This window comes from Oncorhynchus mykiss, chromosome 3 (genome assembly GCF_057628025.1).
Source record: "Oncorhynchus mykiss isolate SJ-2025 chromosome 3, ASM5762802v1, whole genome shotgun sequence".
NCBI classification, from domain to species: domain Eukaryota; kingdom Metazoa; phylum Chordata; class Actinopteri; order Salmoniformes; family Salmonidae; genus Oncorhynchus; species Oncorhynchus mykiss.
This window is the reverse complement of record NC_143024.1, coordinates 8,237,501-8,262,758: the sequence shown is the minus strand read 5'-3', so window position 1 is coordinate 8,262,758 and position 25,258 is coordinate 8,237,501. Positions and strand designations below refer to the sequence as shown.

Genomic DNA, 25,258 nt, shown 5'->3' with positions numbered 1-25,258 from the left:
TACGCTGTGTATCGCGAGCGATATGTTTGGAACATCAAATAACAGTCAAATCGTAGTAAAGATGAATAATGTATGTAGAACCTTGAGAAGTGTAACACATGTGGTGTATCCACGTAAGTATCGCGTTGATACGGTATGGGGAGGTCCCTGGTAATACCCAGCCCTACTGTGTGTGTGGTGGAGGGGGTCTCAGTAGGTCTGAGTCTCTGTTCTGTAATAGAGGGTCATTAAAGATGTGGTGAGGTCCCTGGTAATACCCAGCCCTACTGTGTGTGTGGTGAAGGGGGTCTCAGTAGGTCTGAGTCTCTGTGCTGTAATAGAGGGTCATTAAAGATGTGGTGAGGTCCCTGGTAATACCCAGCCCTACTGTGTGTGTAGTGGAGGGGGTCTCAGTAGGTCTGAGTCTCTGTGCTGTAATAGAGGGTCATTAAAGATGTGATGAAGTGGGAGATGAGCAGCAGATTAAGCCTGGATCTAGTGGTTAAGGCCACACTGGTACACAAGGCCTCCGTTTAGGGCATCTCATGTCTCCTAACTCTGATGCTAAGACACACTAATCTGCTCCCCAGGCAGAGCTCTGTCTTTTCTCTCTCCTTCTGAGTCTCTCTCTCTCTCTTTTAGTATCTCTCTCTTTACTTCTCTCTTTCTCTCTCTCTCTCTTTTAGTATCTCTCTCTTTACCTCTTTCTTTCTCTGTCTCTCTCTCTTTTATTATCGCTCTCTGTCTCTGTCTCTCTCTTTTAATATCGCTCTCTTTACCTCTCTCGTCCTCTTTCATTATTTCTCTCTTTCTCTTTACCTCTTTCTGAGTCTCTCTCTTTACCTCTCTCTCTGAGTCTCTTTACCTCTCTCTCTGAGTCTCTCTTTACCTCTTTCTCTGAGTTTCTCTCTCTCTTACCTCTTTCTCTGAGTTTCTCTCTCTCTTACCTCTTTCTCTGAGTCTCTCTCTCTCTTACCTCTTTCTCCGAGTCTCTCTCTCTCTTACCTATCTGAGTCTCTCTCTCTTTTACTATATTTGCTCTTTATTTATTTCTCTTGCACTCCCTCATCTGTCTCTGTCCCAGGCTGTGTCTCTGTGCAGTGTCCCAGTCTCCATCTGTCTCTGTCCCAGGCTGTGTCTCTGTGCAGTGTCCCAGTCTCCATCTGTCTCTGTCCCAGGCTGTGTCTCTGTGCAGTGTCCCAGTCTCCATCTGTCTCTGTCCCAGGCTGTGTCTCTGTGCAGCGTCCCAGTCTCCATCTGTCTCTGTCCCAGGCTGTGTCTCTGTGCAGCGTCCCAGTCTCCACCTGTCTCTGTCCCAGGCTGTGTCTCTGTGCAGCGTCCCAGTCTCTAGTGTTGAATCATCTCTTTGTCTCTGACCTAATGAACTCTCTCTGTATTTAGTCTCGTGCTTCATGCTCCCTGTGAGGCCGCCACACACACACACCCTGATCTGTTCTCAGTGAAGGTTACACACAACACTGTGAGTTCTCTGACTGCTGCAGCTTCTTGTTTAGTCTCCAGAGCCACTCTGTTTTCCCCTCAGCTTGTCTGAGCATTGTGTTAAAGGAATGCTGCTGTACTGTGGCGTGGAGGCTGAGCGGCCTATAGGCTGTTGCCATAGAAATAGTACTATAGACCCCATTGACTTGAAGGGGATTTCCTGTTCTACTGATTTTAGATTTCTTCTTGGCTTCTGCTGCTAGCGTTGTTACACGGGCCCCTTCCTACATTATCTCAGGGTCATGAGTTCACTCCTTTCTACATTATATCAGGGTCATGAGTTCACTCCTTCCTACATTATCCCAGGTTGATGAGTTCACCTGATCCTGCTATTAGTTCACCCCTTTCCTTCATTATCTCATCTGATTATCCTGTTAGTTCACTCCTTCCTACATTATCTCAGGTTGATGAGTTCACCTGATTCGCCTGTTAGTTCACCCCTTCCCACATTATCCCAGGTTGATGAGTTTACCTGATCGTGCTGTTAGTTCACCTGCCCAGACTGGTAGACAGCCAGTCGACAGCCCGGTGTGGTGTGTTCAATGGGCATTCCAGCACGGTTTCATATCAATTTAAATCCTATCGGGTCGTGTATTTTTTTTCCAGATGTTATCGCAGGTACAGCAGCAATGCTTTGCGTTCCTAGTTCCATTCAGTACTGCGTTGCCAAACCAACAGAAGTGGTTGAACTGTTAAGGCTATGGTTAGTGTGGTGAGGTCTGCTGTGTGTTGTCCCTGGGTGACATTTCAGCTCTTCCACTGGCTCAGAAACTCCCCTGTTAGTGTGGTGAGGTCTGCTGTGTGTTTTGTCCCTGGGTGACATTTCAGCTCTTCCACTGGCTCAGAAACTCCCCTGTTAGTGTGGTGAGGTCTGCTGTGTGTTGTCCCTGGGTGACATTTCAGCTCTTCCACTGGCTCAGAAACTCCCCTGTTAGTGTGGTGAGGTCTGCTGTGTGTTGTCCCTGGGTGACATTTCAGCTCTTCCACTGGCTCAGAAACTCCCCTGTTAGTGTGGTGAGGTCTGCCGTGTGTTGTCCCTGGGTGACATTTCAGCTCTTCCACTGGCTCAGAAACTCCCCTGTTAGTGTGGTGAGGTCTGCCGTGTGTTGTCCCTGGGTGACATTTCAGCTCTTCCACTGGCTCAGAAACTCCCCTGTTAGTGTAGTGAGGTCTGCTGTGTGTTGTCCCTGGGTGACATTTCAGCTCTTCCACTGGCTCAGAAACTCCCCTGTTAGTGTAGTGAGGTCTGCTGTGTGTTGTCCCTGGGTGACATTTCAGCTCTTCCACTGGCTCAGAAACTCCCCTGTGTGTTTCTCAGACTTAGCAGCTCTCTTTGACTCGTAACTGATTTCTCAAATGGACCCTTGATGCCGTTCAGACTTAAAACTCAAAATTGTTTGCTGTTTAGTTTGTTTTATTCCAGCAGTGGGAGTCGTCCCAGTGGTGTTCGCCTGTTTTATTCCAGCAGTGGGAGTCGTCCCAGTGGTGTTCGCCTGTTTTATTCCAGCAGTGGGAGTCGTCCCAGTGGTGTTCACCTGTTTTATTCCAGCAGTGGGAGTCGTCCCAGTGGTGTTCCCCTGTTTTATTCCAGCAGTGGGAGTCGTCCCAGTAGTGTTCGCCTGTTTTATTCCAGCAGTGGGAGTCGTCCCAGTGGTGTTCGCCTGTTTTATTCCAGCAGTGGGAGTCGTCCTAGTGGTGTTCGCCTGTTTTATTCCAGCAGTGGGAGTCGTCCCAGTGGTGTTCGACTGGTTTTATTCCAGCAGTGGGAGTCGTCCCAGTGGTGTTCGACTGGTTTTATTCCAGCAGTGGGAGTCGTCCCAGTGGTGTTCGCCTGTTTTATTCCTGCAGTGGGAGTCGTCCCAGTGGTGTTCGCCTGTTTTCTCCCACTTTGACTTTGTGGAGCCTCTTATGAAAGGATTTAATTGTTGTCTACTTTGTGTGCTGGGTTCAATATTCACTCGACCCTCCTTGTCCTGGTTGACACAAACAATACCATGATTTCCTGCAACTTCTCTTCAATTTCAAACCACTTTTTCATATATTTTTTTTATCAATGTCTCTAAATAAAAAGCTGTAAAACACAATACGTGGCCATAGATTCAGCTGCTTTCCAATTAATAGAGAATAAATGCTTTTAGTTGTTTAAATGCAGATAACAGGCTTAGTGTTTAGGCCCTTTAGTGCTTTCCCTCCTCTGCTCATAGGGACATGGGTTCAAACACTATTTGACATCGTTCAAATCCTTTCAGCCCAGAATGCCCCACTCTCCCTGGAATGTGAGACGGGCGGGGTTTTACAGTTCTGGGACTGTTTTATTGGTTTCGGCTTAATTAAACACCAATAAAGTTTTTGAAATACATTATGAATAGTATTTGAAGCCGTTCTGGGAGGCAGCAGCTCCTAGGAGTGTCCTCTTGGGTGTGTGTCTGCCAGTGAGGGGGGTCAGTGTAATTTATTGCAGGTTTCCACTCAGGGACACAAATTAATATATTGAGGGACCAGGAGTCGATCAGGGGGGACCCAGTGCTATTGTCTCTCCATCATCTGCAGTGTTGACCGGGATAACAAAGAGGTGTGTGTGTGTGTGTGTGTGTCTGTGTGTGACAGAGGTAAAGCTGTGTGCTGTTGCACCAGGGGCCTTCCCTGCCTCTGAGCCATAACGATGTAGTACATTGTCCTGTGTGTGTGTGTGTGTGTGTGTGTGTGTGTGTGTGTGTGTGTGTCGTAATGATGAAGTATGTTGTTCTCGTACACCTTCATGTGTAATTAATGTTTGAGGAGAGAGTCACACGGCAACACAGCAAGAGGCATTCAGACGACAGGTTACAGTCGTTAAGAAATCAGAAATTAGTTACTGCAGGTGTCTAGAGAGGAGGGGGGGGGGGGGGGGGGCGCCTCTCGTTTGGAGAAGTAGAGGGGGGGGGCGCCTCTCGTTTGGAGAAGTCTACATTACTGAACAATAATACAATGAAATCCCAAGCTGCTCCTCTCCACGGTCTCTAGTCACGTCTTTAAAATAACAATAATACTGGTGTTGGACGTTCATTCAGTGGGATTCTGGTTCTGTTGGCCTGGTTCTGTTGGCCTGGTTCTGTTGGCCTGGTTCTGTTGGCCTGGTTCTGTTGGCCTGGTTCTGTTGGCCTGGTTCTGTTGGCCTGGTTCTGTTGGCCTGGTACTGTTGGCCTGGTACTGTTGGCCTGGTTCTGTTGGCCTGGTTGTGTTGGCCTGGTACTGTTGGCCTGGTTCTGTTTGAAACCAGTGTGGTTGTGATGAGCCTGAGATGCTCCTGTCAGAGTGGTTGGGATTGGTGGGGGGAGAGGGTTTGGGATGTCCCGTGAGGTATTTAGTCAGTCAGTCAGAGGGAGAGAGAAGGAGGGAGAGAGAAGGAGGGAGAGAGAGGAGGGAGAGAGAGGAGGGAGAGAGAGAAGGAGGGAGAGAGAGAGAAGGAGGGATAGGGAGGGAGAGAGAGAGTTTGGGATGTCCCGTGAGGTATTTAGTCAGTCAGAGACAGAGAAAGAGACATGAGAGAGAGAGGTTGGCAGCTCTCCTGTCTGTCAGCGAGGATGGATGAAGTGTAGAGCGATGGTTGACAGACACTAACAGCTCCTCTGCTTCAGGCGACCCTGCTGCTACTACACAAACTAGCTGCGTCTGAAAACAAGTGCTCCACTTTTTCTGACGCGTTTCTCTGTCAGTAACCAACATCACACAGCTACCACAGTAATACATCATTAACCACCTTGCGTATGTTTAAGTCTTAGATCACGTTAGAAGTGTGAAACTTTTTCCTGGATACTTTTTTCATATTACTGCCTTGCTGTAATTCACTCAACAAAGATCATGTTTCCCCTGGTAGGATTTTATCTATTGTAGCTCTGTCTAGTGGTAATGTAGACGTTGTCAGGACAACAACCTACAGTAGATGTAGTAATGTAGACGTTGTCAGGACAACAACCTACAGTAGATGTAGTAATGTAGACGTTGTCAGGACAACAACCTACAGTAGATGTAGTAATGTAGACGTTGTCAGGACAACAACCTACAGTAGATGTAGTAATGTAGACGTTGTCAGGACAACAACCTACAGTAGATGTAGTAATGTAGACGTTGTCAGGACAACAACCTACAGTAGATGTAGTAATGTAGACGTTGTCAGGACAACAACCTACAGTAGATGTAGTAATGTAGACGTTGTCAGGACAACAACCTACAGTAGATGTAGTAATGTAGACGTTGTCAGGACAACAACCTACAATAAATGTAGTAATGTAGACGTTGTCAGGACAACAACCTACAGTAAATGTAGTAATGTAGTTGTTGTCAGGACAACAAACTACAGTAACTGTAGTAATGTAGACATCAGGACAATAAACTACATTAAATGTAGTAATGTAGATGTTGTCAGGACAACAAACTACAGTAACTGTAGCAATGTAGTTGTTGTCAGGACAACAAAGAGAGAAGAGGCTGCAGGCCAGAGGGGGGAGTAGGGTTTTGAGAGGAGGCTGTGGAGAAACACGAGGAAGGAGGAGAGTAGACTCTTCCTGTAGTCAGAACCACAGATTTCTGGTTACAGCCACCCTCTGACAGGGGGTTAAGTGGGGGAGACAGGATGATGGGCGAGTGGGAGAGGGCCCCATCTGTTAGTGTTCTCTCTGAGGCCAGGTCATGTTAAGCTGCCATCTTTAATGCCCATTCTAATCAGGGAAAGTGCCGGAGATCTCCCTACAAAGACATCCGTTCACCTCAAATCTGACTGGACCACCACAGCATTATTAGTACTAGTCTTTAGACTAAATCTCTAGCTCTCTCTCTCTCTCCTCTCTCTCTTTCTCCTGGGCTATCTGTCTCTCTCTCTCTCTCTCTCTCTCTGGCTCTTTCTGGCTCTCTCTCTCTCGCTCTCTCTCAGGCTCTCTCTCTCTCGGGCTCCCTCTCTCTCTCTCTCTCTCTCTCTCTCTCGGGCTCTCTCTCTCTCTTTCTCTCTCTCGGGCTCTCTCTCTCTCGCGCTCGATCTCTCTGTCTCTCTCTCTCTCTCATCTTTTTTGAGAGCTATTATAAGTGCAGGATTGCAGCACTGTATAAAAACACTATTAGTCTGTGTGTGAATAGTGGTTTATTCTTAGTAACATATCAATCAAATTTATTTATAAAACTCTTCGTACATCAGCCGATGTCGCAAAGTGCTGTACAGAAACCCAGCCTAAAACCCCAAACAGCAAGTGATGTAGAAAAACTCCCTAGAAAAGCCAAAACCTAGGAAAAGACCTAGAGAGGAACCAGGCTATGAGGGGTGGCCAGTCCTCTTCTGGCTGTGCCGGGTGGAGATTATAACAGAACATGGCCAAGATGTTCAAACGTTCATAGATGACCAGCAGGGTCAGATAATAATAATCACAGTGGTTGTAGAGGGTGCAACAGGTCAGCATCTCAGGAGTAAATGTCAGTTGGCTTTTCATAGCCGAACATTCACAGTTAGAGACGACAGGTGCGGTAGAGAGAGTTGATAACAGAATGTCTGGGACAGGTAGCATGACCAGTGAGCAGGTCAGTGTTCCATAGCCACAGGCAGAACAGTTGAAACTGGAGCAGCAGCACGACCAGGTGGACTGGGGACAGCAAGGAGTCATCAGGCCAGATAGTCCTAAGGCATGATCCTAGGGCTCAGGTTCTCTGAGAGAAGAGAAAGAGAGAGAGAATTAGAGGGAGCATACTTAAATTCACACAGGACAACAGAAATACTCACGGTATAACAGACTGACCCTAGCCCCCTGACACGTAAACTATTGCAGCATAAATACTGGAGGCTGAAACAGGAGGGGTCGGGAGACACTATGGCCCCGTCCGACGATACCCCTGACAGGGCCAAACAGGCAGGATATAACCCCACCCACTTTGCCAAAGCACAGCCCCCACACCACTAGAGGGATATCTTCAACCACCAACTTACCATCCTGAGACAAGGCCGAGTATAGCCCACAAACATCTTCCATACGACACAAACACGAGGGGGGGGGGGGCAACCAGGACAGGAAGATCACGTCAGTGACTCAACCAACTGAAGTGACCCACCCCTCCTTTGGTCGGCATGGAAGAGCACCAGTAAGCCAGTGACTCAGCCCCCTTTATAGGGTTAGAGGCAGAGAATGCCAGTGGAGAGAGGGGAACCGGCCAGGCAGAGACAGCAAGGACGGTTCGTTGCTCCAGTGCCTTTCCGTTCACCCTCCCACTCCTGAACCAGACCAGACACACTCAATCATATGACCCACTGAAGAGACGAGTTTTCAATAAAGACTTAAAGGTTGAGACTGAGTTTGCGTCTCTGACATGGGTAGGCAGACCGTTCCATATAGATGGAGCTCTATAGGAGAAAGCCCTACCTCCAGCTGTTTGCTTAAAAATTCTAGGGACAATTAGGAGGCCTGCGTCTTGTGACCGTAGCGTACGTGTAGGTATGTACGACAGGACCAAATCTGAGAGATAGGTAGGAGCAAGCCCATGTAATGCTTTGTAGGTTAGCAGTAAAACCTTGAAATCAGCCCTTGCCTTGACAGGAAGCCAGTGTAGGGAGGCTAGCACTGGAGTAATATGATCACATTGTTGGGTTCTAGTCAAGATTCTAGCAGCCGTGTTTAGCACTAACTGAAGTTTATTTAGTGCTTTATCCGGGTAGCCGGAAAGTAGAGCATTGCAGTAGTCTAATATAGAAATGACAAAAGCATGGATACATTTTTCTGCATCATTTTTGGACAGAAAGTTTCTGATTTTTGCAATGTTACGAAGATGGAGGGGTGGGGGCGGTCCTTGAATAGATGAATGTGTTGTGCTTCTATGAGACTGAAGCCTGTATGTTATAATTTGGTCACGGATGGTCTATTTCTGCTCGTCTCATTGTTACTCTGAGAGACTAGATCATTGTTGGCATGTGACTCTTCTTCATTGACAACTATAATGGTTCGGTTTGTAAATCACTATTTAGTATTTTTACTGACCCTGTTTACTCCATCCTAGTCTTCTGAACTGACAGGGGGGTTTAGACAGACCCTGTTTACACCATCCTAGTCTTCTGAACTGACAGGGGGGTTTAGACAGACCCTGTTTACTTCTGAACTGACGGGGTTTAGACAGACCCTGTTTACTCCATCCTAGTCTTCTGAACTGACGGGGGGTTTTAGACAGACCCTGTTTACTCCATCCTAGTCTTCTGAACTGACGGGGGGTTTTAGACAGACCCTGTTTACTCCATCCTAGTCTTCTGAACTGACAGGGGGGTTTAGACAGACCCTGTTTACTCCATCCTAGTCTTCTGAACTGACGGGGGTTTAGACATACCCTGTTTACTCCATCCTAGTCTTCTGAACTGACAGGGGGGTTTAGACAGACCCTGTTTACTCCATCCTAGTCTTCTGAACTGACAGGGGGGTTTAGACAGACCCTGTTTACTCCATCCTAGTCTTCTGAACTGACAGGGGGGTTTAGACAGACCCTGTTTACTCCATCCTAGTCTTCTGAACTGACAGGGGGTTTAGACAGACCCTGTTTACTCCATCCTAAACTTCTGAACTGACGGGGGTTTAGACAGACCCTGTTTACTCCATCCTAGTCTTCTGAACTGACAGGGGGGTTTAGACAGACCCTGTTTACTCCATCCTAGTCTTCTGAACTGACGGGGTTTAGACAGACCCTGTTTACTCCATCCTAGTCTTCTGAACTGACAGGGGGGTTTAGACAGACCCTGTTTACTCCATCCTAGTCTTCTGAACTGACGGGGTTTAGACAGACCCTGTTTACTCCATCCTAAACTTCTGAACTGACGGGGGTTTAGACAGACCCTGTTTACTCCATCCTAGTCTTCTGAACTGACGGGTTTTAGATAGACCCTGTTTACTCCATCCTAGTCTTCTGAACTGACAGGGGGGTTTAGACAGACCCTGTTTACTCCATCCTAGTCTTCTGAACTGACAGGGGTTTAGACAGACCCTGTTTACTCCATCCTAGTCTTCTGAACTGACAGGGGGGTTTAGACAGACCCTGTTTACTCCATCCTAGTCTTCTGAACTGACAGGGGGGTTTAGACAGACCCTGTTTACTCCATCCTAGTCTTCTGAACTGACGGGGTTTAGACAGACCCTGTTTACTCCATCCTAGTCTTCTGAACTGACGGGGTTTAGACAGACCCTGTTTACTCCATCCTAGTCTTCTGAACTGACGGGGTTTAGACTGACCCTGTTTACTCCATCCTAGTCTTCTGAACTGACGGGGGTTTAGACAGACCCTGTTTACTCCATCCTAGTCTTCTGAACTGACAGGGGGGTTTAGACAGACCCTGTTTACTCCATCCTAGTCTTCTGAACTGACGGGGGTTTAGACAGACCCTGTTTACTCCATCCTAGTCTTCTGAACTGACAGGGGGGTTTAGACAGACCCTGTTTACTCCATCCTAGTCTTCTGAACTGACGGGGTTTAGACAGACCCTGTTTACTCCATCCTAGTCTTCTGAACTGACAGGGGGTTAGACAGACCCTGTTTACTCCATCCTAGTCTTCTGAACTGACAGGGGGGTTTAGACAGACCCTGTTTACTCCATCCTAGTCTTCTGAACTGACGGGGGTTTAGACAGACCCTGTTTACTCCATCCTAGTCTTCTGAACTGACAGGGGGGTTTAGACAGACCCTGTTTACTCCATCCTAGTCTTCTGAACTGACAGGGGGTTAGACAGACCCTGTTTACTCCATCATAGTCTTCTGAACTGACAGGGGGGTTTAGACAGACCCTGTTTACTCCATCCTAGTCTTCTGAACTGACGGGGGTTTAGACAGACCCTGTTTACTCCATCCTAGTCTTCTGAACTGACGGGGTTTAGACTGACCCTGTTTACTCCATCCTAGTCTTCTGAACTGACGGGGGTTTAGACAGACCCTGTTTACTCCATCCTAGTCTTCTGAACTGACGGGGGTTTAGACAGACCCTGTTTACTCCATCCTAGTCTTCTGAACTGACAGGGGGGTTTAGACATACCCTGTTTACTCCATCCTAGTCTTCTGAACTGACGGGGTTTAGACAGACCCTGTTTACTCCATCCTAGTCTTCTGAACTGACAGGGGGGTTTAGACAGACCCTGTTTACTCCATCCTAGTCTTCTGAACTGACGGGGTTTAGACAGACCCTGTTTACTCCATCCTAGTCTTCTGAACTGACAGGGGGTTAGACAGACCCTGTTTACTCCATCCTAGTCTTCTGAACTGACAGGGGGGGTTAGACAGACCCTGTTTACTCCATCCTAGTCTTCTGAACTGACAGGGGGTTAGACAGACCCTGTTTACTCCATCCTAGTCTTCTGAACTGACAGGGGGGTTTAGACAGACCCTGTTTACTCCATCCTAGTCTTCTGAACTGACGGGGGTTTAGACATACCCTGTTTACTCCATCCTAGTCTTCTGAACTGACAGGGGGGTTTAGACAGACCCTGTTTACTCCATCCTAGTCTTCTGAACTGACAGGGGAGTTTAGACTGTTTGTCCAGGAGTCAACCTAGTCTTTATCCCTCGCAACATGAGGCCTAATATATACCATAGAGAAATAAAACTGCTTTGTTTCCACGGTTGTTTGACCATGGTCTCCAAAAAAATCTTGCTTACAAAGTCTTCAGAATGTGAAAGAGAAATGTGTCCCTGTAAAAAAAAATATATATATATATAAATATATATATATAAAACATTCCTACCAGCCAGCTTGAATCATTTCTGTTTTCCTCCATTTGATTTGTTCTATCTTTCCCTCTGGCTGTCTTTAAACCAATGGAAAACAGACTCGTTTCTCCCTCTCTAGAAACCCGGGTTAAGGCAAGACAACAGCAGTAGCATCATTGATCTCCTGAATCCCAGCAGCTTGGCACGTCAAGGCCAGACACCACTACAACCAGCAGCACAGGCTTTGTACGACACTGTGTGTGTCTTAGTGGTTAAGATAGAGAGGGGGCTAGGGGGGGAGGGAGGGAGTGAGGGAAGGAGGGAGGGAGTGAGGGAAGGAGGGAGGGAGGGAGTGAGGGAAGGAGGGAGGGAGGGAGGGAAGGAGGGAGGGAGTGAGGGAAGGAGGGAGGGAGGGAGTGAGGGAAGGAGGGAGAGAGGGAGGGAGGGAGGGAGGGAGGGAGGGAGGGAGAGAGAGAGGAAGATAGAGAGGGAGGGAGGGAGAGAGAGGGAGGGAGAGAGAGAGGGAGGGAGGGAGTGAGGGAGCTAGGGAGGGAGTGAGGGAGCTAGGGAGGGAGTGAGGGAGCTAGGGAGGGAGAGAGAGGGAGCGAGGGAGGGAGAGAGAGGGAGCGAGGGAGGGAGAGAGAGAGAGGGAGGGAGCTAGGGAGAGAGGGAGGGAGCTAGGGAGAGAGGGAGGGAGCTAGGGAGTGAGGAAGCTAGAGAGGGAGGGAGAGAGGAAGCTAGAGGGAGAGAGGGAGGGAGAGAGGAAGCTAGAGAGAGAGAGTGGGAGGGAGAGAGGAAGCTAGGGAGAGAGGGAGCTAGGGAGGGAGAGAGAGAGGAAGCTAGAGAGAGAGGGGGAGAGAGGGGGAGGGAGAGAGAGAGAGAGGGAGGGAGAGAGAGGATCTGTGTGGAGAACAGGTAATGATGATATAGCCGTTGTCTCCCTCTCCTCTCTTTCATTCTTCCAGAACTTGGAAACAGCCATGATACCACCATGTCAAAGGTTTGGCACTGCCTGCTCTTGGATGTGTGTGTGAAAGAGCTGTCTGTGTGAGCTGTAGTTTGGCATAGCTGTCTGAACTCAGCCGGACACACAGCTCATCAGGGGAACAGGAAAGCTGAGAACTCAAAGAAGCCCTGAGCGTCTCAGCTAAACAGTCAGCCAGCAACATAGGAATTCAGCCAGCCAGCCAGCAACAGAGGTATTCAGCCAGCCAGTCAACCAGCAACAGAGGAATTCAGCCAGCCAGCCAGCCAGGAACAGAGGAATTCAGCCAGCCAGCCAGCCCAGCCAGCCAGCAACAGAGGAATTCAGCCAGTCAACCAGCCCAGACAGCCAGCAACAGAGGAATTCAGCCAGCCAGCCAGTCAGCCAGTCAGTCAGTCAGTCAGCCAGCCAGCCAGCCAGTCAGCCCAGCCAGCCAGCCAGCCAGCCAGTCAGTCAGCCCAGCCAGCCAGCCAGCCAACCAGTCAGTCAGCCCAGCCAGCCTGCCAGTCAGTCAGCCCAGCCAGCCAGCCAGCCAGTCAGCCCAGCCAGTCACACTAAGGAATGGAAACCTGCCATCCTGCACTGTGCTTCTCTCCTCTCAGATTCACTTCACAGCAAATATAACAAGCAGAAGGAGACAGACGTACAGAGAACCAGAACAATTGATCATGTCTGAAAGGAAAGCAGTTGTCCACCTCGGCACTCACATCAAAAGGGCCCTTGATGGGGGAGGGAGGGAGGGGGGGGGGGGGGGGGGGGGGTCAGGGAAGGAGGGAGGGGGGGGAACAACCAACTATACCACTCCAAAGATTCAGTTCTCTCACCTGGTTCCTTTCCCTCTTCAGATATGTTCTTCCTCTATATTATAACGTTTAGTTAAAAGGCTATTTGGTCTCAGAATCATCTAATGAACCATATGATTGCCTGGGAGAGGGGGGTGTTTGGTCGTTCGTACACCTGATCACACACACACACACACACACACCCTGTTGTTGTTGTTGTCTTACGACACCTCTAGATCTCTTTAAGATGGCCGCCTTCAAAAAGGCTTCCTTGCTGCTTGTAACGTCTCAAGTCCTGGCGCTTCTACTGCTAAACTTCACTGGTCTGTTGAAATCAGATGTAGGTTTGTCTGAGGCGTGACCTCCTCCTCTTCTCTCTTTCTCTCTCCCTCTCCAGTTGTCTGAATGCCTGTACGTACTGTAAAACCAAGCATGCCAGAGGAGACCTGGCCAGCTACCCCGTGGAGGAACTCGTGGAGAGAGCCAGACAGTCCTTCCAAGGTGAGTCTACAGCCGACCAATCACGCTGCTGCTCCAGGTACACTGACTCCTTTAAACCACCTTCTTTTACTAACTACCAACTCTTTGTTGGAGATGGGGATCTAGTGGGTTGTTGGAGATGGGGATCTAGTGGGTTGTTGGAGATGGGGATTTAGAGGGTTGTAGGAGATGGGGATCTAGTGGGTTGTTGGAGATGGGGATCTAGTGGGTTGTTGGAGATGGGGGATCTAGTGGGTTGTTGGAGATGGGGGATCTAGTGGGTTGTAGGAGATAGCACCAGGGGGATCTAGTGGGTTGTTGGAGATGGGGATCTAGTGGGTTGTTGGAGATGGGGGATCTAGTGGGTTGTTGGAGATGGGGATCTAGTGGGTTGTATGATATGGTACCAGGGGGATCTAGTGGGTTGTTGGAGATGGTACCAGGGGGATCTAGTGGGTTGTATGATATGGTACCAGGGGGATCTAGTGGGTTGTTGGAGATGAGGATCTAGTGGGTTGTTGGAGATGGGGATCTAGTGGGTTGTTGGAGATGGGGATCTAGTGGGTTGTTGGAGATGGGGATCTAGTGGGTTGTTGGACATGGGGATCTAGTGGGGTGTTGGAGATGGGGATCTAGTGGGTTGTTGGAGATGGGGATCTAGTGGGTGGTTGGAGATGGGGATCTAGTGGGCTGTTGGATATGGGGATCTAGTGGGTTGTTGGAGATGGGGATCTAGTGGGTTGTATGATATGGTACCAGGGGGATCTAGTGGGTTGTTGGAGATGGGGATCTAGTGGGTTGTATGATATGGTACCAGGGGGATCTAGTGGGTTGTTGGAGATGGGGATCTAGTAGGTTGTTGGAGATGGGGATCTAGTGGGTTGTTGGAGATGGGGATCTAGTAGGTTGTTGGAGATGGGGATCTAGTAGTGGGTTGTAGGAGATGGTACCAGGGGGATCTAGTGGGTTGTAGGAGATGGTACCAGGGGGATCTAGTGTGTTGTAGGAGATGGTACCAGGGGGATCTAGTGGGTTGTATGATATGGTACCAGGTGGATCTAGTGGGTTGTAGGAGATGGGGATCTAGTGGGTTGTTGGAGATGGGGATCTAATGGGTTGTTGGAGATGGGGATCTAGTGGGTTGTAGGAGATGGGGATCTAGTGGGTTGTTGGAGATGGGGGATCTAGTGGGTTGTTGGAGATGGGAGATCTAGTGGTTTGTTGGAGATGGGGATCTAGTGGGTTGTATGATATGGTACCAGGGGGATCTAGTGGGTTGTTGGAGATGGGGATCTAGTGGGTTGTATGATATGGGGATCTAGTGGATTGTTGGAGAAGGGGATCTAGTGAGTTGTTGGAGATGGTACCAGGGGGATCTAGTGGGTTGTATGATATGGTACCAGGGGGATCTAGTGGGTTGTTGGAGATGAGGATCTAGTGGGTTGTTGGAGATGGGGATCTAGTGGGTTGTTGGAGATGGGGATCTAGTGGGTTGTTGGAGATGGGGATCTAGTGGGGTGTTGGAGATGGGGATCTAGTGGGTTGTTGGAGATGGGGATCTAGTGGGTGGTTGGAGATGGGTATCTAGTGGGTTGTTGGATATGGGGATCTAGTGGGTTGTTGGAGATGGGGATCTAGTGGGTTGTATGATATGGTACCAGGGGGATCTAGTGGGTTGTTGGAGATGGGGATCTAGTGGGTTGTATGATATGGTACCAGGGGGATCTAGTGGGTTGTTGGAGATGGGGATCTAGTAGGTTGTTGGAGATGGGGATCTAGTGGGTTGTTGGAGATGGGGATCTAGTAGGTTGTTGGAGATGGGGATCTAGTAGTGGGTTGTAGGAGATGGTACCAGGGGGATCTAGTGGGTTGTAGGAGATGGTACCAGGGGGATCTAGTGGGTTGTAGGAGATGGTACCAGGGGGATCTAGTGGGTTGTATGATATGGTACCAGGTGGATCTAGTGGGTTGTAGGAGATGGTACCAGGGGGATCTAGTTGGTTGTTGGAGATGGTGCCATGGGGATCTAGTGGGTTGCAGGAGATGGTACCAGGGGGATCTAGTGGGTTGTTGGAGATGGGGATCTAGTGGGTTGTAGGAGATGATTCCAGGGGGATCTAGTGGGTTGTATGATATGGTACCAGGGGGATCTAGTTGGTTGTTGGAGATGGTACCAGGGGAATCTAGTGGGTTGTTGGAGATGGGGATCTAGTAGGTTGTTGGAGATGGGGATCTAGTGGGTTGTTGGAGATGGTACCAGGGGGATCTAGTGGGTTGTAGAAGATGGTGCCATGGGGATCTAGTGGGTTGCAGGAGATGGTACCAGGGGGATCTAGTGGGTTGTTGGAGATGGGGATCTAGTGGGTTGTAGGAGATGGTTCCAGGGGGATCTAGTGGGTTGTATGATATGGTACCAGGGGGATCTAGTGGGTTGTAGGAGATGGTACCAGGGGGATCTAGTGGGTTGTTGGAGATGGCACCAGGGGGATCTAGTGGGTTGTTGGAGATCGCACCAGGGGATCTAGCCAGAACACTATCATGTCTAATGATCAACACACCACTACTAGCTAAAGTCCGTTGGACTTCTTCACCCAACATCGATACATTTGTTCACGTTTCTTTGTAGACAGCCCTTCCAAGGTGAACATACCCCATCCAACACCAACAATGTTATGCCTTGTTTCAGCCCACATATAACAAGAGCAAGGAGATACATAGAGACAGATCATTCATCATGTCTTGGACTAACACACCACTACTAACTAACTAACTAACTAACTAACGGCAGACAGGCTTCCTCACTGTCCATGTTGCTTTATTTCTAGTAACTGCCTCTCATTTCTATCATCAACAAGCCCAGTTCAGAGCCAACTAACACACCACTACTAACTAACTAATGAACTAACTAACTAACTAACTAACTAACTAACTAACATGTTGCTTTATTTCTAGTAACTGCCCTTCATTTCTATCATCAACAAGCCCAGTTCAGAGCCAATGAAACGACAGGTCCCTGTTTAATGCTCTCCGGCAACCGTCTGTTAATCTGTCCTGATTGGACAGCTGATTTCATCATGCCTCTCCACATAGACTGACACGTCTCATCATGTTTCTATCTAAGGCAGACGGACGGACGGACACGCCTCCCCCAAAAGCATTAGTCATTATCTGTCTCTCTGTGTGTGTGTGGAGTCTGTCAGCAACACGGGCCTGCCTGTCAGTCACAGAGCAGTGATAGGACAGTTCTGGAATCACACCCAACCAATCAGGTTAACCAGCCAATTGTTGTGTCAGGCAGTTATCAGGGGGGGGGGGGGTACATGGATGTTTACAGTTAAAGTACTGTGTGTTTTTGTGTGTTTTTACCTCAGGTATAGTGCAGTATTACAGTGTAGACTAATACTTGTGGTTTATCACATAATACCAGGCGTTTGGCATCGCTATTACTAAATGGAAAAAGCATAACAGTCTCCCTGAGGCCTTCTGACATCCGAGTCCACGATGAAGATGAATTCATACGTGATTTTTAAAGCTGTTAAACGCTGTTCGTTGTTCTCTCATCTCTCTCTTCCCAGTGTGGAAGTCTTACCGGTCGTCTTAGTGCAGATTGGAGTTCCATCCTAAAGAGGAATACAATGTTTTATTGACTTGTCTCTAGTGCGCTGGTTTAGTTTGTCATGGATGGGGCCGTGAAGGGGTCATGTGAACACACGGTGGTGTTTTTATTGGACGGAGAGGATGGACACGTCCCAAATGGGACCCTATTCCCTTTATAGTGCACTACTACCCATAGGGCACTGGTCTAAAGTAGTGCACTATATAGGGAATAGGGCTCTGGTCTAAAGTAGTGCACTATATAGGGAATATGACTCTGGTCTAATGTAGTACACTATATAGGGAATAGGGCTCTGGTCTAATGTAGTGCACTATATAGGGAATATGGCTCTGGTCTAATGTAGTACACTATATAGGGAATATGGCTCTGGTCTAATGTAGTACACTATATAGGGAATAGGGCTCTGGTCTAATGTAGTGCACTATATAGGGAATATGGCTCTGGTCTAAAGTAGTGCACTATATAGGGAATATGGCTCTGGTCTAATGTAGTACACTATATAGGGAATAGGGCTCTGGTCTAATGTAGTGCACTATATAGGGAATATGGCTCTGGTCTAAAGTAGTGCACTATATAGGGAATAGGGTTCTGGTCTAAAGTAGTGCACTATATAGGGAATAGGGCTCTGGTCTAAAGTAGTGCACTATATAGGGATTAGGGCTCTGGTCTAAAGTAGTGCACTATATAGGGAATAGGGCTCTGGTCTAAAGTAGTGCACTATATAGGGATTAGGGCTCTGGTCTAAAGTAGTGCACTATATAGGGATTAGGGCTCTGGTCTAAAGTAGTGCACTACATAGGGAATAGGGCTCTGGTCTAATGTAGTGTACTATATAGGGAATATGGCTCTGGTCTAAAGTAGTGCACTACATAGGGAATAGGGCTCTGGTCTAAAGTAGTGCACTATATAGGGAATAGGGCTCTGGTCTAAAGTAGTGCACTATATAGGGAATAGGGCTCTGGTCTAAAGTAGTGCACTACGTAGGGAATAGGGCTCTGGTCTAAAGTAGTGCACTATATAGGGAATAGGGCTCTGGTCTAAAGTAATGCACTATGTAGGGAATAGGGCTCTGGTCTAAAGTAGTGCACTATATAGGGAATAGGGTTCTGGTCTAAAGTAGTGCACTATATAGGGATTAGGGCTCTGGTCTAAAGTAGTGCACTATATAGGGAATAGGGCTCTGGTCTAAAGTAATGCACTATGTAGGGAATAGGGCTCTGGTCTAAAGTAGTGCACTATATAGGGAATAGGGCTCTGGTCTAAAGTAGTGCACTACATAGGGAATAGGGCTCTGGTCTAAAGTAGTGCACTATATAGGGAATAGGGCTCTGGTCTAAAGTAGTGCACTATATAGGGAATAGGGCTCTGGTCTAAAGTAGTGCACTATATAGGGAATATGGCTCTGGTCTAAAGTAGTGCACTATATAGGGAATAGGGCTCTGGTCTAAAGTAGTGCACTACGTAGGGAATAGGGCTCTGGTCTAAAGTAGTGCACTATATAGGGAATAGGGCTCTGGTCTAAAGTAATGCACTATGTAGGGAATAGGGCTCTGGTCTAAAGTAGTGCACTATATAGGGAATAGGGCTCTGGTCTAAAGTAGTGCACTACATAGGGAATAGGGCTCTGGTCTAAAGTAGTGCACTATATAGGGAATAGGGCTCTGGTCTAAAGTAATGCACTATGTAGGGAATAGGGCTCTGGTCTAAAGTAGTGCACTATATAGGGAATAGGGCTCTGGTCTAAAGTAGTGCACTACATAGGGAATAGGGCTCCGGTTCTAAAGTAGTGCACTATATAGGGAATAGGGCTCTGGTCTAAAGTAGTGCACTATATAGGGAATAGGGCTCTGGTCTAAAGTAGTGCACTATATAGGGAATAGGGCTCTGGTCTAAAGTAGTGCACTACGTAGGGAATAGGGCTCTGGTCTAAAGTAGTGCACTATATAGGGAATAGGGCTCTGGTCTAAAGTAATGCACTATGTAGGGAATAGGGCTCTGGTCTAAAGTAGTGCACTATATAGGGAATAGGGCTCTGGTCTAAAGTAGTGCACTACATAGGGAATAGGGCTCTGGTCTAAAGTAGTGCACTATATAGGGAATAGGGCTCTGGTCTAAAGTAGTGCACTATATAGGGAATAGGGCTCTGGTCTAAAGTAGTGCACTATATAGGGAATAGGGCCCTGGTCTAAAGTAGTGCACTATATAGGGAATAGGGCTCTGGTCTAAAGTAATGCACTATGTAGGGAATAGGGCTCTGGTCTAAAGTAGTGCACTATATAGGGAATAGGGCTCTGGTCTAAAGTAGTGCACTACATAGGGAATAGGGCTCTGGTCTAAAGTAGTGCACTATATAGGGAATAGGGCTCTGGTCTAAAGTAGTGCACTATATAGGGAATAGGGCTCTGGTCTAAAGTAGTGCACTATGTAGGGAATAGGGCTCTGGTCTAAAGTAGTGCACTATATAGGGAATAGGGCCCTGGTCTACAGTAGTGCACTATATAGGGAATATGGCTCTGGTCTAAAGTAGTGCACTATATAGGGAATAGGGCTCTGGTCTAAAGTAGTGCACTATATAGGGAATAGGGCTCTGGTCTAAAGTAGTGCACTACGTAGGGAATAGGGTTCTGGTCTAAAGTAGTGCACTATATAGGGAATAGGGCTCTGGTCTAAAGTAGTGCACTATATAGGGAATAGGGCTCTGGTCTAAAGTAATGCACTATGTAGGGAATAGGGCTCTGGTCTAAAGTAGTGCACTATATAGGGAATAGGGCTCTGGTCTAAAGTAGTGCACTACATAGGGAATAGGGCTCTGGTCTAAAGTAGTGCACTATATAGGGAATAGGGCTCTGGTCTAAAGTAATGCACTATGTAGGGAATAGGGCTCTGGTCTAAAGTAGTGCACTATATAGGGAATAGGGCTCTGGTCTAAAGTAGTGCACTACATAGGGAATAGGGCTCCGGTTCTAAAGTAGTGCACTATATAGGGAATAGGGCTCTGGTCTAAAGTAGTGCACTATATAGGGAATAGGGCTCTGGTCTAAAGTAGTGCACTATATAGGGAATAGGGCTCTGGTCTAAAGTAGTGCACTACGTAGGGAATAGGGCTCTGGTCTAATGTAGTGCACTATATAGGGAATATGGCTCTGGTCTAAAGTAGTGCACTATATAGGGAATAGGGTTCTGGTCTAAAGTAGTGCACTATATAGGGAATAGGGCTCTGGTCTAAAGTAGTGCACTATATAGGGATTAGGGCTCTGGTCTAAAGTAGTGCACTATATAGGGAATAGGGCTCTGGTCTAAAGTAGTGCACTATATAGGGATTAGGGCTCTGGTCTAAAGTAGTGCACTATATAGGGATTAGGGCTCTGGTCTAAAGTAGTGCACTACATAGGGAATAGGGCTCTGGTCTAATGTAGTGTACTATATAGGGAATATGGCTCTGGTCTAAAGTAGTGCACTACATAGGGAATAGGGCTCTGGTCTAAAGTAGTGCACTATATAGGGAATAGGGCTCTGGTCTAAAGTAGTGCACTATATAGGGAATAGGGCTCTGGTCTAAAGTAGTGCACTACGTAGGGAATAGGGCTCTGGTCTAAAGTAGTGCACTATATAGGGAATAGGGCTCTGGTCTAAAGTAATGCACTATGTAGGGAATAGGGCTCTGGTCTAAAGTAGTGCACTATATAGGGAATAGGGTTCTGGTCTAAAGTAGTGCACTATATAGGGATTAGGGCTCTGGTCTAAAGTAGTGCACTATATAGGGAATAGGGCTCTGGTCTAAAGTAATGCACTATGTAGGGAATAGGGCTCTGGTCTAAAGTAGTGCACTATATAGGGAATAGGGCTCTGGTCTAAAGTAGTGCACTACATAGGGAATAGGGCTCTGGTCTAAAGTAGTGCACTATATAGGGAATAGGGCTCTGGTCTAAAGTAGTGCACTATATAGGGAATAGGGCTCTGGTCTAAAGTAGTGCACTATATAGGGAATATGGCTCTGGTCTAAAGTAGTGCACTATATAGGGAATAGGGCTCTGGTCTAAAGTAGTGCACTACGTAGGGAATAGGGCTCTGGTCTAAAGTAGTGCACTATATAGGGAATAGGGCTCTGGTCTAAAGTAATGCACTATGTAGGGAATAGGGCTCTGGTCTAAAGTAGTGCACTATATAGGGAATAGGGCTCTGGTCTAAAGTAGTGCACTACATAGGGAATAGGGCTCTGGTCTAAAGTAGTGCACTATATAGGGAATAGGGCTCTGGTCTAAAGTAATGCACTATGTAGGGAATAGGGCTCTGGTCTAAAGTAGTGCACTATATAGGGAATAGGGCTCTGGTCTAAAGTAGTGCACTACATAGGGAATAGGGCTCCGGTTCTAAAGTAGTGCACTATATAGGGAATAGGGCTCTGGTCTAAAGTAGTGCACTATATAGGGAATAGGGCTCTGGTCTAAAGTAGTGCACTATATAGGGAATAGGGCTCTGGTCTAAAGTAGTGCACTACGTAGGGAATAGGGCTCTGGTCTAAAGTAGTGCACTATATAGGGAATAGGGCTCTGGTCTAAAGTAATGCACTATGTAGGGAATAGGGCTCTGGTCTAAAGTAGTGCACTATATAGGGAATAGGGCTCTGGTCTAAAGTAGTGCACTACATAGGGAATAGGGCTCTGGTCTAAAGTAGTGCACTATATAGGGAATAGGGCTCTGGTCTAAAGTAGTGCACTATATAGGGAATAGGGCTCTGGTCTAAAGTAGTGCACTATATAGGGAATAGGGCCCTGGTCTAAAGTAGTGCACTATATAGGGAATAGGGCTCTGGTCTAAAGTAATGCACTATGTAGGGAATAGGGCTCTGGTCTAAAGTAGTGCACTATATAGGGAATAGGGCTCTGGTCTAAAGTAGTGCACTACATAGGGAATAGGGCTCTGGTCTAAAGTAGTGCACTATATAGGGAATAGGGCTCTGGTCTAAAGTAGTGCACTATATAGGGAATAGGGCTCTGGTCTAAAGTAGTGCACTATGTAGGGAATAGGGCTCTGGTCTAAAGTAGTGCACTATATAGGGAATAGGGCCCTGGTCTACAGTAGTGCACTATATAGGGAATATGGCTCTGGTCTAAAGTAGTGCACTATATAGGGAATAGGGCTCTGGTCTAAAGTAGTGCACTATATAGGGAATAGGGCTCTGGTCTAAAGTAGTGCACTACGTAGGGAATAGGGTTCTGGTCTAAAGTAGTGCACTATATAGGGAATAGGGCTCTGGTCTAAAGTAGTGCACTATATAGGGAATAGGGCTCTGGTCTAAAGTAATGCACTATGTAGGGAATAGGGCTCTGGTCTAAAGTAGTGCACTATATAGGGAATAGGGCTCTGGTCTAAAGTAGTGCACTACATAGGGAATAGGGCTCTGGTCTAAAGTAGTGCACTATATAGGGAATAGGGCTCTGGTCTAAAGTAATGCACTATGTAGGGAATAGGGCTCTGGTCTAAAGTAGTGCACTATATAGGGAATAGGGCTCTGGTCTAAAGTAGTGCACTACATAGGGAATAGGGCTCCGGTTCTAAAGTAGTGCACTATATAGGGAATAGGGCTCTGGTCTAAAGTAGTGCACTATATAGGGAATAGGGCTCTGGTCTAAAGTAGTGCACTATATAGGGAATAGGGCTCTGGTCTAAAGTAGTGCACTACGTAGGGAATAGGGCTCTGGTCTAAAGTAGTGCACTATATAGGGAATAGGGCTCTGGTCTAAAGTAATGCACTATGTAGGGAATAGGGCTCTGGTCTAAAGTAGTGCACTATATAGGGAATAGGGCTCTGGTCTAAAGTAGTGCACTACATAGGGAATAGGGCTCTGGTCTAAAGTAGTGCACTATATAGGGAATAGGGCTCTGGTCTAAAGTAGTGCACTATATAGGGAATAGGGCTCTGGTCTAAAGTAGTGCACTATATAGGGAATAGGGCCCTGGTCTAAAGTAGTGCACTATGTAGGGAATAGGGCTCTGGTCTAAAGTAGTGCTCTATATAGGGAATAGGGCCCTGGTCTAAAGTAGTGCAGTGTATAGGGTGGACTCTGGGCTGTTGCTGTTGTGTGAAGGATGTTGCTGTGGTGTGAAGGATGTTGCTGTGGTGTGAAGGCTGTTGCTCTGTGTGAAAGTTGTTGCTCTGTGTGAAGGCTGTTGCTCTGTGTGAAGGCTGTTGCTGTGGTGTGAAGGCTGTTGCTCTGTGTGAAGGTTGTCGCTGTGGTGTGAAGGCTGTTGTGCTGTAAAGGATGTTGCTGTGGTGTGAAGGCTGTTGCTCTGTGTGAAGGCTGTTGTTGTGCTGTGAAGGCTGTTGCTGTGGTGTGAAGGCTGTTGCTGTGCTGTGAAGGCTGTTGTTGTGCTGTGAAGGCTGTTGTTGTGCTGTGAAGGCTGTTGTGCTGTGAAGGCTGTTGTTGTGCTGTGAAGGCTGTTGTGCTGTGAAGGCTGTTGTGCTGTGAAGGCTGTTGTGCTGTGAAAGCTGTTGCTGTGGTGTGAAGGCTGTCACTGTGGTGTGAAGGCTGTTGCTGTATGAGTCCTCTACTGTAAGGGCCAGTTTCTCTCATAATGTGTATGTCATTAATAGTTAAATGTAGGATACATAAAGGTACATCAGGCTGACCACACAATGTCAGTTCCACTGACTACAATAACAGCCTTAAAATGCATGTTGTCCAAATGTGGAAAGCCCTGTTATTTAATGTGCCTGGTGGTACAACATGTTTGTTTATCTTGTTCCTGAGAACAGGAACAAGTGTACGGTAACGTGTGTGTGTGTGTGTGTGTGTGTGTGTGTGAGAGAGAGAGAGTGTGTGAGAGTGTGTGAGAGAAAGAGCCTGACAGCAGAAGTTGTTGACGTGAGCAGGACAGAAAAAAAGAGAAGCCCAGGAGCTCGTCAACAGTTAAGAGCTGCGGAAACAAGAAGGGACCAGACCGTTGGTGTGTTTTTAAATATGAAGAACACCCATCAACTGATTAGAAAGAGGAAGTTCTGGTTTGGCCACAAGTATCAGTCACATTGGAGCCGCGTTGACTGTTAAGCAACACTCCATGTTGTGTTTTATCACAGAGCTGGGCTGGAACACACATTATTACTGTTTGACTATGTGTGTGTGTGTGTGTGTGTGTGTGTGTGTGTACGTAGGGTGTGTGTGTGTGTGTACGTACGGTGTGTGTGTGTGTGTGTGTGTGTACGTAGGGTGTGTGTGTGTGTGTAATTAGGGTGTGTGGATGTGTGTGTGTGTATAGGATAATGAGTTCTACAGGGTGGTAGTCATTTAGCCAGGTTGCCTTTGCGTGGGTACAGGGATAATGAGTTCTACAGGGCTTGGGTACAGGGATAATGAGTTCTACAGGGCTTGGGTACAGGGATAATGAGTTCTACAGGGCTTGGGTACAGGGATAATGAGTTCTACAGGGCGTGGGTACAGGGATAATGAGCTCTACAGGGATAACGCTGGACATATTGAAGCATGTGGGGACCACGGACTGGGATAAGGTTGAATTTATCCGTGAACACAGCCAGCTGTTCTGAGCCCTGAGGACGTGTCCTAGGATACCAGCTGGTCTGAGACCTGAGGACGTGTCCTAGGATACCGTCTGGTCTGAGACCTGAGGACGTGTCCTAGGATACCGTCTGGACCAGCTGGTCTGAGCCCTGAGGACGTGTCCTAGGATACCGTCTGGACCAGCTGGTCTGAGACCTGAGGACGTGTCCTAGGATACCGTCTGGACCAGCTGGTCTGAGCCCTGAGGACGTGTCCTAGGATACCGTCTGGACCAGCTGGTCTGAGACCTGAGGACGTGTCCTAGGATACTGTCTGGTCTGAGACCTGAGGACGTGTCCTAGGATACCGTCTGGTCTGAGACTTGAGGACGTGTCCTAGGATACCGTCTAGCCCTGAGGACGTGTCCTAGGATACCGTCTGGTCTCAGCCCTGAGGACGTGTCCTAGGATACCGTCTAGCCCTGAGGACGTGTCCTAGGATACCGTCTAGCCCTGAGGACGTGTCCTAGGATACCGTCTAGCCCTGAGGACGTGTCCTAGGATACCGTCTGGACCGGCTGCTCTGCATGTTTTCACCCACTTGAAGGGCTTTACCCACATGAGCCCCCAGAGATGGAGCGCTCGCTGTCCTCTACAGCAGTGGGGGTCCTCTTGTGGGAGGATGGGTGGGTGGGGGGAGGGTACCTCGAAGCGAGCGTTTGAAAGTGTTTAGC

At 47.7% G+C, this 25,258-nt stretch overlaps 1 protein-coding gene across 2 annotated transcripts in view; it reads left to right on the top strand.

Annotated features, from left to right (window-relative positions):
- LOC110506554 (CDKAL1 threonylcarbamoyladenosine tRNA methylthiotransferase) overlaps window positions 1-25,258 on the top strand; it is a 699,428-nt gene that overhangs the window by 262,418 nt on the left and 411,752 nt on the right. For both annotated transcript variants that reach the window (XM_090230627.1, XM_090230628.1), the window contains one exon: window positions 13,331-13,434. In XM_090230627.1, the coding sequence (XP_090086753.1) occupies window positions 13,331-13,434 (104 nt within the window). The remainder of the gene's footprint in view (window positions 1-13,330; window positions 13,435-25,258) is intronic.